General features: G+C 40.4%; 3 protein-coding genes and 1 pseudogene across 4 annotated transcripts; all 4 read left to right on the top strand.

Moving 5' to 3' along the window:
- Positions 1–237: 237 nt before the first annotated feature.
- gja13.2 (gap junction protein alpha 13.2) lies at positions 238–2,902 on the top strand. Its single transcript, XM_046299393.1, has 2 exons — positions 238–369; positions 1,012–2,902. The coding sequence occupies exon 2, from the start codon at positions 1,035–1,037 to the stop codon at positions 1,908–1,910; it is 876 nt and encodes a 291-aa protein (XP_046155349.1). The 5' UTR covers positions 238–369; positions 1,012–1,034; the 3' UTR covers positions 1,911–2,902.
- A 583-nt stretch (positions 2,903–3,485) lies between these two features.
- Positions 3,486–6,250, top strand: LOC123995745 (gap junction Cx32.2 protein-like). 2 transcript variants are annotated; one of them, XM_046299418.1, is made up of 2 exons: positions 3,486–3,626; positions 5,005–6,250. In XM_046299418.1, exon 2 carries the CDS (start codon positions 5,025–5,027, stop codon positions 5,766–5,768), a length of 744 nt encoding a protein of 247 aa, XP_046155374.1. In that variant the 5' UTR covers positions 3,486–3,626; positions 5,005–5,024; the 3' UTR covers positions 5,769–6,250. The 2 variants fall into 2 exon arrangements, with proteins under 2 accessions (XP_046155374.1, XP_046155375.1); XM_046299419.1 differs by lacking the exon at positions 3,486–3,626 and adding an exon at positions 4,854–4,873.
- A 4,358-nt stretch (positions 6,251–10,608) lies between these two features.
- LOC123995917 lies at positions 10,609–11,626 on the top strand (annotated as a pseudogene).
- A 912-nt stretch (positions 11,627–12,538) lies between these two features.
- On the top strand, positions 12,539–17,817 carry LOC123995063 (gap junction alpha-1 protein-like). Its single transcript, XM_046298353.1, has 2 exons — positions 12,539–12,693; positions 15,028–17,817. Exon 2 carries the CDS (start codon positions 15,041–15,043, stop codon positions 16,190–16,192), a length of 1,152 nt encoding a protein of 383 aa, XP_046154309.1. The 5' UTR covers positions 12,539–12,693; positions 15,028–15,040; the 3' UTR covers positions 16,193–17,817.
- The last annotated feature ends 399 nt before the right edge of the window (positions 17,818–18,216 follow it).

The raw sequence follows: 18,216 nt of genomic DNA, 5'->3' as shown, positions 1-18,216 counted from the left end.
AATGATTCTGGCTCGTATTGTGTTTGGTTCGAATGTTTCGGACACCATGATGCCTATTTTTGGGGACAACTCCGGGCCCTGTGTTATCAATTCATTACAATACAATATTATTTCTTTAGATGTGTTCCTGTTAAGTCTGTTGAGTGCATGCTTCTTATTGTTGTGGGTGTGTATCTTTCTGTCAGTCATTATATATAGCTCTTCCTGTTAGTCCTTTACAGGTTAACTTTTCAAATTGAATTAGCTGATTATTACAACGTGACAGGGAACCTGATGCAATCCTTACCACCATCCTCCAAAACTCAAGGTTCAACTCATGTTAGTGATCAGTTGGTCTAAGATGTTTATTCTCCATAGAGTCAGGACCAGGTAGGAGGCAACTTTTTTCACTTCACATTTTCCTATCCTTTGAGTCATTTTTTAAAGAAAAACAAGTAGTAGTTTGTTCTGTAATTCTTTTGGATCGAATTCATTTTTATTTAAGTTATTATAGTAGTAGACTGTTCAGTATGTCAGGTGTTTGGGGTGTACTGATTACCATGCATTATCATAAAATGTGAACATATTATTAATAGTAAATAAGGCATACATCAACTTTTCCTCATAATCAATACATACTAGACATAAACTATGATCTAGCCTGTCATGTGCGTTTTTGTTGCTTTTCATTATGTGACTAACTACTTACATTTTAAGTTTGTTTTTGAACGAGGGTTATCTTTCAATACAGAAGGGTTATTACATACAATGTTGTAATATATATATATATATATATATATATATATATATATATATATATATATATATATATATATATATTGTATTGTCTTAATGATAGAGGGATATCAGTTTTAGGAATGTGGTCTTGATGCCATTGTGTGCGTGCCCCAAAAATCAAAGTAATGATTAAGGATATCAAGAGAAGTGGAAAACATTGACAACCTGACTCACTAATAAGATGGGCCTTCTCCTGTCAAATTAATTAACTGGTTATTTTCTTCTCCTTTTCAGAAAGCCATTGAACATCAGCAAACATGGGAGACTGGGGTTTTCTTTCCACGTTACTGGACAAGGTGCAGTCCCACTCAACGGTCATTGGAAAGATATGGATGAGTGTCCTGTTCCTGTTCAGAATCATGGTTCTGGGTGCTGGAGCGGAGAGCGTGTGGGGCGATGAACAATCTGGTTTCATATGCAATACGCAACAACCTGGTTGTGAAAATGTCTGCTACGACTGGATCTTCCCCATATCACACATCCGTTTCTGGGTCATGCAGATCATCTTCATCTCCACTCCAACTCTTCTGTACCTGGGCCATGCCATGCATGTCATCAGCCAGGAGAACAAGCTGAGAGCCATTCTGCACAGCCAAGAAGATAATGGCACGTTGAAGAAGCCCAAATACACAGATGAAGCAGGGAAGGTCAGAATTAGGGGAGATTTGTTGGGCAGTTACATGACCCAGCTATTCTTTAAGATCATTCTAGAGATCGCTTTTATTGTTGGCCAGTACTACCTGTATGGGTTTGTCATGGTTCCCATGTTCCCTTGCTCCAAATCTCCCTGTCCCTATACTGTAGAATGCTACATGTCTCGTCCCACAGAGAAGACCATCTTCATCATCTTCATGCTGGTGGTGGCCTGTGTGTCTCTGGCTCTGAATGTGATTGAGGTGTTCTATCTGCTTTACACAAGAGTGAGATGTGGCGGCTCCAAGGGACGCACTCATCACACTACGTCAGCAGCGAACCCCGCCACCCTCCACTCCTCTGGGTGGTCTGGTCGCGTGGATACTGAGATGGACCCACTGAAACAGAACGAGATGAACCTGGGGTTTGAGAGTGGGCAGAGTTTAGGGGGTAGTCTGGATGGAGCCACACAAGAGAAAAGGTTGCTAGGTGACCACTAAGACACTTGAAAGTTAATTAGCCATGATTGTATCTTGATCTTTTGTATTGTTGAAAATCTGAATGAATACACTACCTGTTTTGCTTTCTTATGTTTATTGATTTAAACGCAGTGCACTAGTAGTTAGTGTATTTTATCTATTGATGTTGAATGTTTACATTTACATTTACATTTAAGTTATTTAGCAGACGCTCTTATCCAGAGTTTACTGTTCAATTGTGAATGTTTACTGTTCAATGCCAATACACCTTGAATAGAAATGCAATTCAGTTATTATATCCCAATGGTATGTTCTATGTAACATTTTCTGTTATAGGAAGCTTTGGGATTTTGTAAATCTATTTCCCCAGTCAGATGAATTCGTGGATACTATTTCTATGTCTCCATGTCCAGTATGAAGGAAGTTAGAGGTTTCGTGAGCCCATGCTAACTAGCGTTAGCACAATGACTGGAAGTCTATGGGTATCTGCTAGCATGGAGAAGTTGATAAAGGGCCTCATTGCCAAAATCCCTACCACCTGGGGTCTTGAAATTATTTGTATATTGCCTGATGAATGTTAACAACTGAGATATTGTCTATCCTACAATACAATCTAGATATGCAGTGTTTATTGTTTTGAAGGAATAAATAAAATATATTGTAAAAAAATTATGTTTTAAATGTTTGTATTAATGGTGGTTGCATGAACCTTAGAGACTGAAAACTCATCAAACAATCACTGAAACATGTTACAATAATACACATGAATAGTAGAGTCTCTTAGGACAGCATTTATGGAAATATTGCTTTTAAATGAACATCACTGAAGAATAAGATCTTAATTTGATCACTATTTTCTTGCTGTAGTCTATTTAAGGTTTATCAACCCCTACAAAAAATCCATGAATTATAATCCACCTAATAATTCACATTTCCTGTTGCTGCAGGATTATTTTCCTGCTGTAGTAAACTGGCTCAAATTAAGATCCTACATCTGTATGTCTCCCAACCCTCAAAATAAAGTGGCTTATTATTATACCAGAACTTTGCCAAAATACCAATCCAGATAAATGTTCTAGGAGTGCAAGACTGCATATGAAAATATTTATATAGGCACAACTTGAAAATGAAGAATGGCACATCCTCCAACCCTCATAATAAAGGGGCTTATAGCTATAGTATAATAAAATAAGTATCCTTACTTTTTGCCAGAACTCTATTAATGTCAATCATGACACATATTCTGAGAGAACCTTGTCAACAACAAAAATACAATTTCATACAGTATACTCTGAAAACTATCCAAAGAAACCCCCTTCCCCCTCCCCCAAAATATTGATGTCAGATTTCATGAACTTATATTACCCTTTGCCTACCTAGACCTGGACCACCCACATTATCAATGAGAATCATTAGCAAAGGCTATGGCTTAGATTACAATGCCATTTCATGGTTATTACTGACTCATTTTGGAAATACAAAATGACTCAACATTAAAATGTACCTTATCATTGTTTTGCCAATTATTAACTTGTACAATCATTCCCATGAACATATAATTCTAAACAGAAGATGTATCATTTCCATGCACAACGTTTCAGCTCGCACGATAAGACAATTGTGTAATTTGACAAAACTGAAGTTCAAGGTAAACTAGTAGCAGTACGTAGCATTTGAACATTTGCCACTTACAACTGGTGGATATTGTGTTCTGCCCAGAAGGTGTCTGTATAAAAGGTAAGACATATTTAATGAACTATTTTGTTGTTTTCCCTTTACATGAAAACACATAAGAATGCTAATCTAATATCACCAAAAGCAAAATGATTTCTGAATACGCTTGAACCATTGTAAGAGGGACAACCTAGGCTTAAACATATCTTTAATTAACCTAGAAACAAAAGTTTGAGTTTTTATTGAAATATTGATTTTGTGGTATTTGGGACATTTTACACTTACATACTTTGGGCATATCATACAAATAAATCAAAATAATTTGTAAAAAAAAATGATACTCAAAACAGAATGTACAGTCGGGCCCATCATTATTGGCACCCTTGATAAAGATGAGCAAGAGAAGGGAGTATGAAATACTGAGCTATATTGTATTCTCAAACAAATATAGAAATGATTTTATTCTATGACAATTGCTCAGAGAAAGAGATATACAGTAGATTAGAGATTTAGATTAGAGATCACATTGGGAGGTATCTTAGACCATTCCTCCATACAGAATCCAGATCCTTGATATCCTTCGTCTGTGCTTTTGGGATCCCCTCTTCAATTCAAACCACAGGTTTTCAACGGGGTTCAAGTCCGGAGGCTGAGATGATTTTGTTGTCAATGAACCATTTCTTTGTGGATTTTGATATTTGCTTGAGGTTATTGTCTTGCTGGAAGATGCACTTTTGTCCGTTTTAGCCTCTTTGCAGAGGCAACCAGGTCTAAAATGTCCTGGTACTGGGTAAAGTTCATGATGTATATGACCTTATTAACAATGGCCTCAGGACCAGTGGAAGTGAAATAGCCCCATAACATCAAATATGTTGGTGGTGGATCTTTGATGTTATCGGGCTATTTTGCCTCCCACTGGTCCTCGGGCCCTTTAACAAGTACCAGGACATGTTTAGTGCCATTATCCTCGCAAGGTTAGCTATTGAAAGCTATTGAAAACAGGTGTGCATTTATCAAGGGTACCAATAATGTTGGGTCTGACTGTAATGTACTGCATATATAAAAATAAAAAAAACATTATATATTTTCCTATTGAAAAACTGAATTATAATGTCTGATGCTCAAATATTATACATCAGATTTTGACTTAGAATACACTTAATCTCTTGATAACAGACAGCATGTGGAATCTCTCCATTTAGGCAATGTGTTTTATAGCTTATTTTACTCAAAGAAATAGCCTTACCATCTTATAAACAGCTGGTGTTCTTCTCTCCGTAACACAGACTGCTCTCTGTTCATCCACTCTGGTATTTTTTCCATTCATTCTCAACATAGATTTCCAATCATTTGTCAGAATGTTGCCAATAGTGTAACTGAACCTTTCGCTTTGTTTTCCCAAACGTATACATTTATGTTTTTTTTTTATACATCTTTCTAGCCAGAGCTATCAGCATAAAAATGGGAGAGTGGGGATTCCTGTCGTCGCTGCTGGACAAGGTGCAGTCGCACTTCACGGTCATTGGAAAGGTTTGGATGACCATCCTGTTTATCTTCAGGATCATGGTCCTCGGAGCAGGGGCGGAGAAGGTGTGGGGCGATGAACAGTCCAATATGATTTGCAATACCAAACAGCCCGGCTGTAAGAACGTGTGCTACGACCACGCCTTCCCCATCTCCCACATCCGCTTCTGGGTCCTTCAGATCATCTTCGTCTCCACCCCAACGTTGGTGTACCTGGGACATGTCATGCACGTCATCCACAAGGAGAACAAACTGAGGCAATGGCTGAGTCAGGCAGGCAATGAGATGGGGAAAATGCCTAAGTATTCTGATGAGAAGGGTCATGTCAAAATCAAAGGTGAATTGCTGGCTAGTTACACAGTCAATATATTCTTCAGGATTCTGCTTGAGATAGCGTTTATAGTGGGTCAGTATTACTTGTATGGGTTTATTCTGGAACCCAAAATTGAATGCAGCAGAGCTCCCTGTCCGTTCACTGTAGAATGTTTCATGTCACGACCAACAGAGAAGACCATCTTCATCATCTTCATGCTGGTGGTGGCTTGCGTATCTCTGCTGCTGAATGTGGTGGAGATATTTTATTTGATATACTCTAAGTGTGGCTCTGGCTCAAGAAGACGAGCCCAAAAAGTCCCAGCCATCGCAATGCACAGTTGTCTGGATGGGGGCAGTACTGCCTGAAATCATTGATCACCACTCAGCTATTCAGTGGCTGAGAAAGGATGACACTGAAACTGTTCAGTCCTAAAATAATGCAGTGTCTAAAAAATATTGTTAGGCTTGGTTTGATTCTATAAGTATGGGTAAATACGATGCAGTAGGTGTAACGGGACTGAAACTTTGAACTTGATTTATTGTCCTCTGGTAAACCAAGCCAACATGTTGTATTTGTTCATGGTGAGCACTAGAAGGAAATCAAATGCAATGCAACCTAATTTTCAGCAGTCTTGTCGCTCCTCAGTGAGATGGTCCTCGAATTGGCTTTTTGTGATCATGTTAATATCATCTTAATATGTGATTCATCATACATTGTTTGGGTTATTGAAACCACGCTGACCAAAACAAAATCCAGAAAATATTTGTGACTTTCAATATTTGTAAATATGTCAGTTTGATTTTTGTATTTATTTTATGTGGTTGTAAATAAAATGTAAAAAATGTGAGCTTTGCCTAGAGTTTATTTTATGTTATAAGGTGAGGAAAACATTTAAATAATGATAAACAGGTGACTGGTGTGATGTTTTATAACATCATATTTTCTCCTGTCAATATACTGTAGGCACAGCATATAAAAAAAAGTAAATTGTGCAGCAAAACTAGACTATGATGTGTATACTGTATCACTGATTTGATTGACTCAGACCAAAATATAAGCTGTAAATATAGCATAGTCTTCTTCGGTCAAGAGGTGCAACAAAATCTTCATGGTGATAATGGACTAGCAAATGTGTGTGCAATGAGGCTGTAGACTACACACAATATGTATATCTGCAGGAATGTACAGTATATTACAAGTCAATTATGGTTCAATTTTATAAGACGCAAGTATAAGTACCTCATCTGTTAGATTTTCAATACAAGTGAGTCATCTACTGTCTGTACTATTCAGTGAAAGTTTGCTTGAGAGTCGGGAGAGGATGTGGAAACTGGCCACTAGGGGCAACAGTGAGAGCTGTTACCTTCAAGTAGATTTCGGATTTGCAAGGGCATTGGGGATGGTGGATCGGTGTACACATCTGCCTCTGATTCCAAAGGTTGCAAGTTGAAAGCCAGCGATAGAAAGATGTTTTTGAGATTTTTGTTTTAAGCCTATCCCAAACCTTAACCCTTACCTTAACCATTCGGCTTTAATGCCTAACTTTTAGGAATTAATGCCTAAACTTAAAATTAAACATTTAGAAATGTTACATTTTCAACAACTTCAATATTTTACATTTGTCATGCATAGGTGTAATAGGTGGCAGGGAAGTCAGGCGCAGGAGAGTCAAATGGAGTGTAAAATGGAGTCTTTTAATAAAGTCCACGGAGTATGCTCCATAACAATAAATGTACATAAACAAACAAACATGGGTACGAGGACCCGACGCGCACCTATACAACAATCACACTACACTGACAAAGACATGAGGGGAAACAGAGGGTTAAATACACAACAGGTAATGAATGGGATTGAAAACAGTTGTGTATTTAACCCTCTGTTGTGTATTTAAACCAATGGAAAATGAAAAAAGGATCAATGATGGCTAGAAGACCGGTGACGTCGAACGCCGAGCACCGCCCGAACAAGGAGAGGCGACGACTTCGGCAGAAGTCGTGACAACATTTGAGAGACATGGACGAACGTTTAATTCTAACGTGAGACTGTGAGAGCTAGTTGCATAAAGCACAATGAACTCCAGATTAATCTTTTACACCTGCCGTGCTGCATGGGTAAATCTACTCAAACTCTGAATTACACAATAATTCATAATTGTTAACAAATAGAACGAGCGATACAAAGACAGGGCACATAGTGTTGAACTTGAGGGTGCTACTAGGATATAAGACTATGATGAAAATAAGCTGCTGGGTCATACCATGATACAGGAATAGATGTCAAAAAATACTGGGAATAAATTAAAACCGTGATAGGATCTGAGGCTCTGAATGCACACTTTAAATAAACCCACCGGCCTGTACATGAGGCTGTCTCTCAACAAACCTCCCGCTCAAGCTCAGTAGCTTAATGTGACACACACAAATATGTATGGTCATGTTGTTGATGTTTTATTTATTTAGTTTGTTATTTTATTTTTTGCTCCTCTCTATTGTGTACCTGGGCCCCTAGTCCCGTGTCGCAGGCATCCGGGAAAAAAATACACAAGCAGGTGGGAGCAGGCATGACAGAATTCCCTGTTTCGGCCCCCCGAAATGAGTAGCAGTCTAAGGCATTGTATTGCAGTGTTGAGGCGTCACTACAGACCCGGGTTCGATGTTGCAGCCGGCCGCGACCGGGAGACCCATAATGCGGAGCACAATTGGCCCAGCTTCTTCCGGTTTAGGGGAGGGGTTGGCCGCCTGGGATGTCCTTGTCCCATTTCGCTCTAGCAACTCCTTGTGGCGGGCCAGGCACATGTATGCTGACACGGTCACCAGTTGTATACAGTTTTTTCCCGACACGTTGGTGCAGCTGGCTTCCGGGTTAAGTGAGCAGTGTGTCAAGAAGCAGTGCGGCTTGGCAGGGTCATGTTTCGGAGGACGCATGGCTCTCGACCTTCCCCTCTCCAGAATCCGTGCGGGACAAGACTGTATCTACCAATTGGGGATGTCACGAAATTGGGGAGAAAATATTTCAAATACAATTATTTTTGTTTTGAAAGGGTTTTACCCATTACCACTACATCCAACTCTAGGTTGACTACATAAGGGATGTCTAGACCCTTTTCTGCTTCAGCACAAGCCAACCACAATCTGACAGCAGACCTACACCGTCAGCTTCAAGGTGTAGGTTTCTTTAAAGAAACTCTCTGTGATCATGCACCCCGTGTAACCTGTATCAATCAAACAGTTTGTATCTTAAACCGTGTCGGTTTTCCACAACTGACACGTGGCCCTCGGCCGAGCTGGCATGGTTTGGCTCCTGCCCCCTTGCTAGGTTGGGGTTCACATTCGGGTTACAACACCTGGCTATGTGGCTAGAACATTAACATTTTAAACAAATTGGTTGGTTAGCCACGTCATCCACAAGTCATAACCAATGTGGTTTCACAATCAACAGGGAGGCAAGAAAGGACCAGTCCTCCATGATTGAAGTTTGGCTAAATGGTCAAAGGGAAGATTTAAAAATTAAACATGAAACGTGATAATAATTGTGTTATTAAAAATGTACATGTTTTGCTGCCGCGTAAACTAAAGGATACAGTACCCGCTGAATACAACAGTTAAACCAAAGCATCTTTCTCACCTCAGTGGTGAGCACTGTCTCCTCACACCAGTCATTTTCTACTGAACTCTCTAGATGAATTGGATTGTCTCCGCTTACAGTTTGACATCCGTTTGTATCATTATGATGTCAACACCGTCCACCCCCATACGCACTGACACCCTGCACGACTTTCATTCCTCTTTACAAATGTTTAAACCAAGGAAGGCGGAACTCATGCTCTTCCTCTGAACCGCCTTTTCAACTAAATAAGTCATCATTGGTCAGTCAATTCCCAATGTCTCATACCTGTGAAGTAATCAAATGTCTGGAAATCCAAAAGGCCATGGTGGATTCATGGATGTTATCAACCACGATCCATGGTATTTGGTTCTTACCTACTGTAGAGAGTAGGCAACTGTACTATTCAAAGATGCCTAACATCAACAGATGTGTTTGCTCATGGAGGATCTCAGCTGTGTCCAGTCATTTCAAGTACTGACACAAACATTTAGATAAGACAAAAACATCTGGTAAGAATCATTAACTTTCTGCAGACAGCACAGTCAGAGAGGGTTGAATGACTCCACAGAGTGTGTTTGGATCTCACATGTTCAGATCTTCTTGGTGCTGAAGTTAACATGAGGTGAGGGTGGAGCATCATCCACTCTTCATGGTGTCCATTGTTGCATGGGTCAAATCCATAAGTGAAGTCTGATTGGTGTAAAAGTGTGTCGAGGTGTGGGTGTAGCTGGTGCATTGGAAGTCAGGCGCAGGAGAGCAGAGATGAGTGGACAAGGCACTTTACTGAGGCAATATATTAATAGAACGCAACCGGGTCACAAAAACAAATGCCCTCAGAACAGGTGAGGCATCACTGAGTACAAAAATAACAAGGTATAAAGTACAGGCTGTCAAAAGCACGGGTTTAAAATAGAACCCGGCGCAAACCAGCTGGAAGAGTGCCAACCTGACAATAAACAATTACACACACAGACATGGGGGGAACAGAGGGTTAAATACACGACATGTAATGAGGGAATGAATACCAGGTGTGTGGGAAAACAAGGAAAATGAAAGGTGGATCGGCTATGGCTAGAAGACCGGTGACGTCGCCCGAACAAGGAGAGGGACTGACTTCGGCGGAAGTCGTGACAAAGTGTGACAACAAGCAAGCAGTGTGACTGTGAGTCAGGCTGATCAAACCCATCAGGTTTATAAGAGTGGACTACCCTTTCAATATCCTAATCCATGGGCACAAACATTATTCCTCGCCTCCGGCTTGTTGATGAAAATGTAGTTCTGACCTGAGCAACAAAACTGGTGAGTAAATCCGTTTTGTACAAACTGAGGATAATACAGTATCTCATGTAAATGTAGATATCAATAGAAATATACAGTAAACGATCATAGATTTTGATTAGAAATGATTTTAACTTAATTTTAAAATAGTCCTATGAAACTAATGTATTTCTCCAGTCGGGTTGACAGCTCACTAGTCTACTATCAAAGTCGAAGTATAATCTTAGTAGGATTTCACTATTTCTCTATGAAGGGATTCCTGAATAAAATGTAATTAGACTACTCCTTTTCTTATTCCATAGATACTAATAAGCCGCAATGGGGGACTGGTCATATCTTTTAAATTACTGGACAAGGTGCAGTCCCACTCAACAGTGATTGGGAAGATATGGATAAGTGTCCCGTTTAGCTTCAGAATCCTGCTTCTGGGTGCTGGAGCCGACAGTGTGTGGTCGCGACGAACAGTCTGATTTCTACTGCAACAACGAAGAACCTGGTTGTGAAAATGTCTGCTACGACTGGATCTTCCCCATATCACACATCCGTTTCTGGGTCATGCAGATCATCTTCATCTCCACCCCAACTCTTCTGTACCTGGGCCATGCCATGCATGTCATCAGCCAGGAGAACAAGCTGAGAGCCATTCTGCACAGCCAAGAAGATAATGGCACGTTGAAGAAGCCCAAATACACAGATGACAGGGGGAAAATCAAAATCAAGGGAATACTGCTGTGTAGCTACATGACCCAATTGCTCTTTAAGATAGTGTTAGAGCTCACTTTTATTGCGGGACAGTACTACTTATACGGGTTTGTCATGAAATCCTTCTTCCAATGTCAACAAGAGCCCTGTTCCAAACTGGGTGCTGAATGCTTCATGTGCCGTCCTACAGAGAAGACCATTTTCATAATATTCATGCTTGTTGTGGCCAGTGTGTCTCTGCTTTTGAATGTGGTCAAGGTGTTTTATTTGATTTTCACCAGAGTAAAATGTGGAGCCAAGAAACAGTGCCCACTGCATATCAACTCATCTGAGAACACAGCCACCCTCTGCAATCCAGAATCAGCATGGCACGGTAACATGGATGGACATAAAGATCACTCACTCATTACTACACAGAGTCCAGAGCGAAGCTGAACTGTTGGGGGAAGAGAAAAACACCTGTTAGGCTTCCAATAGATTTCACTTGATGGCGTTCTGCTCTGTGAAGTGGCATACTGTAATGAGTGGCCTACAAGAAATGTAAAAAGTGTAAAGTTACATTCCAGTGAATTGAGTATGTGTTTGTTCATATTACAGTTCATTTCTATGCTGACAGTGCGATGACAAATGTTTAAACGGAAATGAGTAAAACACCACACAGCCACTCTTTCCCAGAGCATACACTAGATGGCAGCATAAACTTGGTGATTGAGATGAACTTCTATGCCATTTAGCAGACGCTTTTATCCAAAGCGACTTACAGTCATGTGTGCATACATTCTACATATGGGTGGTCCCGGGGATCGAACCCACTACCCTGGCGTTACAAGCGCCATGCTCTACCAACTGAGCTACAGAAGGACCACGTGAACAGCACTGCTGATCTGCAGTATAGGCTATAATGTTATAGTCTTATCTATAGGTCTAGATCTTTGTACATAAGCACACGCAACACAAGTTACCTTTCATGTCCGTCATTTTTATTGAACCTTTATTTAACAAGGCAAGTCCGTTAAGAACAAATTATTATTTTCAATTAAGGCCTACCAAAAGGCCTCCTGCCAGAATGGGGGGCTGGGATTAGAAATACATTAAATATAAATATAGGACAAAACGCAAGAGAAACAACACAACACTACGTAAAGGGAGACCTAGGACAACAACATAGCATGGCTTAAGAAATTATGAAAAACAAGATTATCAAACATGTTTTGATCTACATGCGATTAATATGAATGATTTTAACCCATTAAAACATAGCCTATTCCACAACTCGGCTACTCGTTTACAGGTTTGCCCACAGGACCTAATATAGAACGCTTTAGTATAGGCTGTACACTTGATCTTGGTAAACTCATACTGGTCTGAAAAAGGTGCTATTAATCTTTGTTAAAAAAAGGTTCATTTTTCTATTGCACAATTACATTTCAGTAGAAGAAAAGTACAGAAACCGAGCATAGGGATGTCTAAGTCTTGACGTAGGGGTCAGGTGACTGACTCCAAACTTTTCTCTCCATCGTTTATTTTTTTTCTCTCTCCCCCAGCCCGTATGTGGACTGTTATAAGCAAGGAAAGTTTGACAAGTCAGTCTCAGATTCTCCGTGGTCCCAAACTTGGATTTCAAGATAGCGGTGACTGTTTTCAAGAAGTGGCGGAGAAAGTCCCTAAGGGCTCTCTTCTGACTTCTCAGTAACTTTCCAGGTAAGCTTTGCGGTATATCAACTGCTATTATTGACATGAAGAGGTAAAAATTCGTATCTATATATATTTTTGTCACTGTCAGAAGTTATGCGGAGAAACTCATTTGCGCTCAGAATCCAGACACACTGTGCCAATTCAGACGCATTGTATTTCTATAGGCTATCTGCTATAGTATGGTCCATAATATATCCTTTATAAAACATTTCATTTTTTCTGTTTTTAACAATGAAAAGTTTAAATGATCCATCTGTTTCTTTTGTTGTTTTATTTTCTACCAATTTCGTCTGTTTAGTGCTTTTAAGATAAACGAGTAACCCGAGGCAAATTACTCAAAGCAGCATGGAATGATATATTTTTTTTACAAGCTTTATAGAGGACTTTAACTGAACAGCTTATAAACTGTAAACTAGGGATTGATTTGTTTTAAAACCAGCTACATCGTAACCAAGCATATTGACATGCTTCATTGCTATTTTCCCCTTGGCCTTATAGAATATCCTCGTGAAGTGTGATCAAGTTGGACAACTCAGATCTGTAAAGGTCTTCCTTGCATCTCCAGAGCACAGTTCCAATCTAAGGGAATATTGAAGTTGAACTGATGTGCTTACAACCTTACACATTTCTTTATTCGCCCAACTTCTCGTTACATTGCCGTAATAACATAAATTCAAGATCAGAGATCTCAGGGAGATGATGGCATCAGTGGGTTTCTTACTGTAGACCAGCAATATCTACATGGACCTGTTTTTTATTATTATTCAAGTTTCCAAATGGTACTGTGATATTAAATCGGTCTATAAACGACTCAGTGAAACATTTTTTACATTTTTATTTTTATCATGGTACCATCATTGTTGAGTAAGAAGCAGTCCTTGGTTATTTTCCACTATACTGTAGGCATCCTGCACAGTATGCAGTACAGTATTAGCTAAGTGAAGCCATGATGTTGGTACACCCTTCAACAGCAGTCATTCCAGGGACTTTATTTGTTTACTGACATCTTTCAGAATCTCTATTCGGATGGTACTCACGTTTACGAACGTGATTCCCATCTGACGTGCAGTGTCATTAGTATCATTAAGAATCGGGTCTTTGTAGCCGAGCTAGGCAGGTCACTAAATATGCATACAATGAACTGGGGCCCTGTGCTCTAGACTCCGAGGCTCAGAGAGAGCGTGTTCCAGACACTCCCCAGCAGGAGAGCTGTTGGTCCCCAGTCTTAGGCTTGCACTGAGAGCAGAGAGCTACAGTATCGTGCCTTCGTACACTGTCCACTTCCTTCATAGGCTGCACAGGTAGAGTTTCTACCAGATTTTGGGAATGATATCTACTGAGGATGATAGTTAATGAGGATAAAAATGACACATCTATTATGAAGATCGTGTAGTTATTTTCTCCGCTGACTAGTAAATTGCATGTGTTATGTGCGGAACAGTAACTGTCTAAAACTGCCATACATTTCTTTGAGACTGGGGGGTAATTTGCATAGCAATCCTTAGATTACACAGTACGGCACAATTTAACATGGACAAATGCTGACACATATGCTATTTGACATCTTTTAATTTGGTCGGCGTCTCTTATTTCGATGTTTATTACAGTTGTTAACAAACGATGGTTTGCTGAGAAACAGGTCCCCAGCGCATGTTTGGGGAAACAAATGTCTGCGCTTGTGTTTCACCAATCTGGGCCCTATCATCTACGATTACACTGTTCACTTACTCAGTATTTTAAGAAGTTCCATCAACACTGGTAGGACCACACAACGGGATTCTCCTCTCATGACTTCCAATAGGAAGACAATAGCCTTTAAATTGGCTTTCTGGATTGACGATTCATTAAGCATAGTGAAAGGTGGTCGTTGACATTGGTCTTGTTCAGGTTTTTTTCTGCAATTGGATTTGTCCTGTGCGTCACTACAGCCATCGCAAGACTCCTAGTTGTTACACATTTTCCTCAAGCATTGAGATTTATTTGACACATTGACTCTGTACCGGCACCCCCTGTATATAGCCTCCACATTGACTCTGTACCGGTACCCCCTGTATATAGCCCCGCTGTTGTTATTTACTGCTGCTTTTTAATGATTTGTTTTTCTTACCTCTTACTTTTTTTAAAACGTTTTTGTTGTTGTTGTTGTATTTTCTTAAAACTGCATCATTGGTTCAGGGCTTGTAAGTAAGCATTTCACTGTATTCGGCGTATGTGACAAACACAATTTGATTTGATCCGATTCACAAATGTAACTTGAGATATAGTGCTATATAACCATGTTTACTGTATATAGGAATATGTTTGAACACAATATATTCATTATTTTCTGTCTAATTGCAGCTAAAACTCCATCATGGGTGACTGGAGTGCTTTGGGGAGGCTACTGGACAAGGTTCAGGCTTACTCCACGGCTGGAGGGAAGGTGTGGCTCTCTGTCCTCTTCATCTTCAGGATCCTGGTGCTGGGAACCGCTGTGGAGTCTGCCTGGGGGGACGAGCAGTCCGCCTTCAAGTGCAACACCCAGCAACCTGGTTGTGAGAATGTGTGTTACGACAAATCCTTTCCTATATCACATGTACGGTTCTGGGTGCTACAGATTATCTTTGTCTCGACGCCGACTCTTCTCTACCTTGCCCATGTGTTCTACCTGTTGCGAATAGAGCAGAAGATTAACCGCAAAGAGGAAGGGCTGAAAACCATCCAGAACGACGGAGGCGATGTGGACGTACCTCTGAAGAAGATTGAGTTAAAAAAGCTCAAGCATGGGCTGGAGGAGCATGGGAAGGTTAAGATGAAGGGAGCCCTCTTGAGAACCTACATCGTCAGCATTTTCTTTAAGTCCATCTTTGAGGTGGGCTTCCTGGTCATACAGTGGTACATTTACGGCTTCAGCTTGGCTGCTGTCTACACCTGTGAGAGGTCCCCCTGCCCCCACAGAGTAGACTGTTTCCTCTCCCGACCCACTGAGAAAACCGTCTTCATCATCTTCATGCTGGTGGTCTCTCTGGTCTCCCTGGTTCTGAATGTCATTGAGCTCTTCTACGTGACGTTCAAGAGGATCAAAGACCGCGTGAAGGGGAAACAACCGCCCGTCCACTACCCTGGCACTGGGACATTAAGCCCCACTCCCAAGGATCTGTCCACCACTAAGTATGCCTACTATAATGGCTGTTCCTCTCCCACTGCCCCCTTGTCACCCATGTCACCCCCGGGGTACAAGCTGGCCACTGGGGAGAGAACCAACTCTGTTCGCAACTACAACAAGCAAGCCAACGAGCAAAACTGGGCCAACTACAGCACGGAGCAGAACCGCCTAGGCCATAATGGCAGCACCATCTCCAACTCCCATGCACAGGCCTTTGACTTCCCTGACGACACCCAGGAGAGTAAGAAACTGACCCCAGGGCACGAGCTGCAGCCGTTGGCCCTGATGGACCCCAGGCCCTGCAGTCGAGCCAGCAGTCGCATGAGCAGTCGGCCAAGGCCAGACGATCTAGATGTCTAGCCCCTCCCCAGCCCCCCCTGTCGGTGGCCTTGGTGCCAGAGAACAGAGAGTACAAGGGGGGCGGGGCGGGGCAGGGCGGGGCATAGCCCATTCACTGTCCTAACTAGAGAGTCAATAAAGAGACATTAAAATACTTACACTGTTGGAGGTACTATACATTTATTGATGACTTTGAAACTAGTGGAGCTAACAAGCTTTAACAACAAAAACATCTAGTGGGCATGTGACCCTGTTCTGATAACTGTGCCCACGTTTCACTTTAGAAAATATGCCTTGGCGATGTATTACTTATCATTATACGGCCTCACACAGTTACATTCCATTTAGAAAGATTGCACTTCAATATAATAGCAATGTGTCTTTTTCCATGCTTTGCAAGTAGTTTGAAAACATTTGGCTTGTATGTCTCCGTCACACTCGTCTTCTGTATGACTTCCAAGTCGGTCTTGTGAAACAGGATTGTAAGAAGGATGCTCAGTTTCATGAATTAATATTTATTTATTAGTAACAGTACATCCACCACTAGATAAAAATGTACTACTATCCAAGGTCATATCCATATAAATGATATAAAGTCACTACACCCACCTGCATATTTATTGATAATAATAAAAAATGATTAATAGAATACAATTTTCTCAACAAATAAGAGGTTGCTTTTATTATCGTGGACTGTCATTTCCTGATAAACTTTGAATTTATGTGGTGTCGGTTGTTTTATTTGACACTTGTTGTTTTGGGTTTTGTGGGTAAGAGGTTGCTTTCAGACTGTGGACTCAAGTTGTTGTAAGAGAAATACGGAGCAACAGTTTCTTATTGCTACATTTGGGTCTCGAAGCATCTTTGAAAGAAAGCCTTTATTTTTGTTCTCATTTGAAAGTGTACGTCTGCTTTTTCTTTTCTTTCCTGTAGGATGGTAGAGGAGGGCAGTAGAATGATCATTTGTCTTTGACCTTTTTGTTTTTTTAACTCAATGTAATCATTGCTGCTTGAGAGATAGATTTTTAGTACTGTAATTCAAGCTAACTGTTTCACCAATGTGAGTTTTTAGAAGACTGCTTATAGAGCTAGACTAATATTTAGTCAAATATATTAAAAGGTATATGCCAATGTAGCTCCACAACTACCAAACACTTGTAGATGGGATTTCAATTGGACATTTTCATGTTTTCTGTGTTTTTTTCTTCTCTCCCAATTCTGCATCATGGTACTTCGGTACGTCAACAGAGAGTTTCATGGGTTATTCAGCTGCGATGGTGTTTGCACTGAGATCTTGACTACGGTGTAATATGAGGCAAAAAAAAGGGGGAAGTGTTTTCTGATATGTAAGTTACTAATTCATGTTACTACACCAGGCAGAAATCACTACAGTACATACATTCAGACAGGGCTTGTTTTTGTGACCGCTGGTTTCAATAATCTCAAAAGGCTATAGCAAAGGGCCTCCATTCAGAATACAAGACACACTTCGGTGTACATTTGTTTAATAATGGGGTCAGATAATGTCATTCCATGGAAATCCACTGTTGTACAGTGTGTAAGTGCATGAGAGCAAGAAACAAAAACTCATTAATTATATCTGTGAAAGGCAATTTTAACCAATAAAGATTTTTCTTTCTTTACAAGTCTGTCATCATATGCACCTCATTCTGCCTTTCCTCTTCTTGATTCAGTCAATGTCTATAGTCCAGACTCATTGGGCCACCAGAACCTAAGTGCCTTAAAAATAGGTATTAAATAGATATCATGGTTAAAAGATACATGTGTTGAGACAACAGTAGCCTTTCTTCTATCATAGGTAACAACCCCCCCCTCCCCCAAATAATCATATATGATCCCCTACTCGATATTAAGAGAATGATAAGTACTATATAGTATATGTAGTGAAAATGCCTTGGAGACTTTGAAAATTTCATAATATGCAAAGACTCAGCACTTTTTTTCTGTTATCCAAGTTTCCTATTTAACCTTTCCACAAAGCTAAATAAAACCACATGTTTGGATCCAGTCTGCAGACCACATGT

This window comes from Oncorhynchus gorbuscha, linkage group LG14 (assembly GCF_021184085.1).
Source record: "Oncorhynchus gorbuscha isolate QuinsamMale2020 ecotype Even-year linkage group LG14, OgorEven_v1.0, whole genome shotgun sequence".
Lineage (NCBI taxonomy): Eukaryota > Metazoa > Chordata > Actinopteri > Salmoniformes > Salmonidae > Oncorhynchus > Oncorhynchus gorbuscha.
The sequence above is the reverse complement of the archived record's forward strand: the minus strand, read 5'-3'. Positions and strand labels throughout refer to the sequence as shown.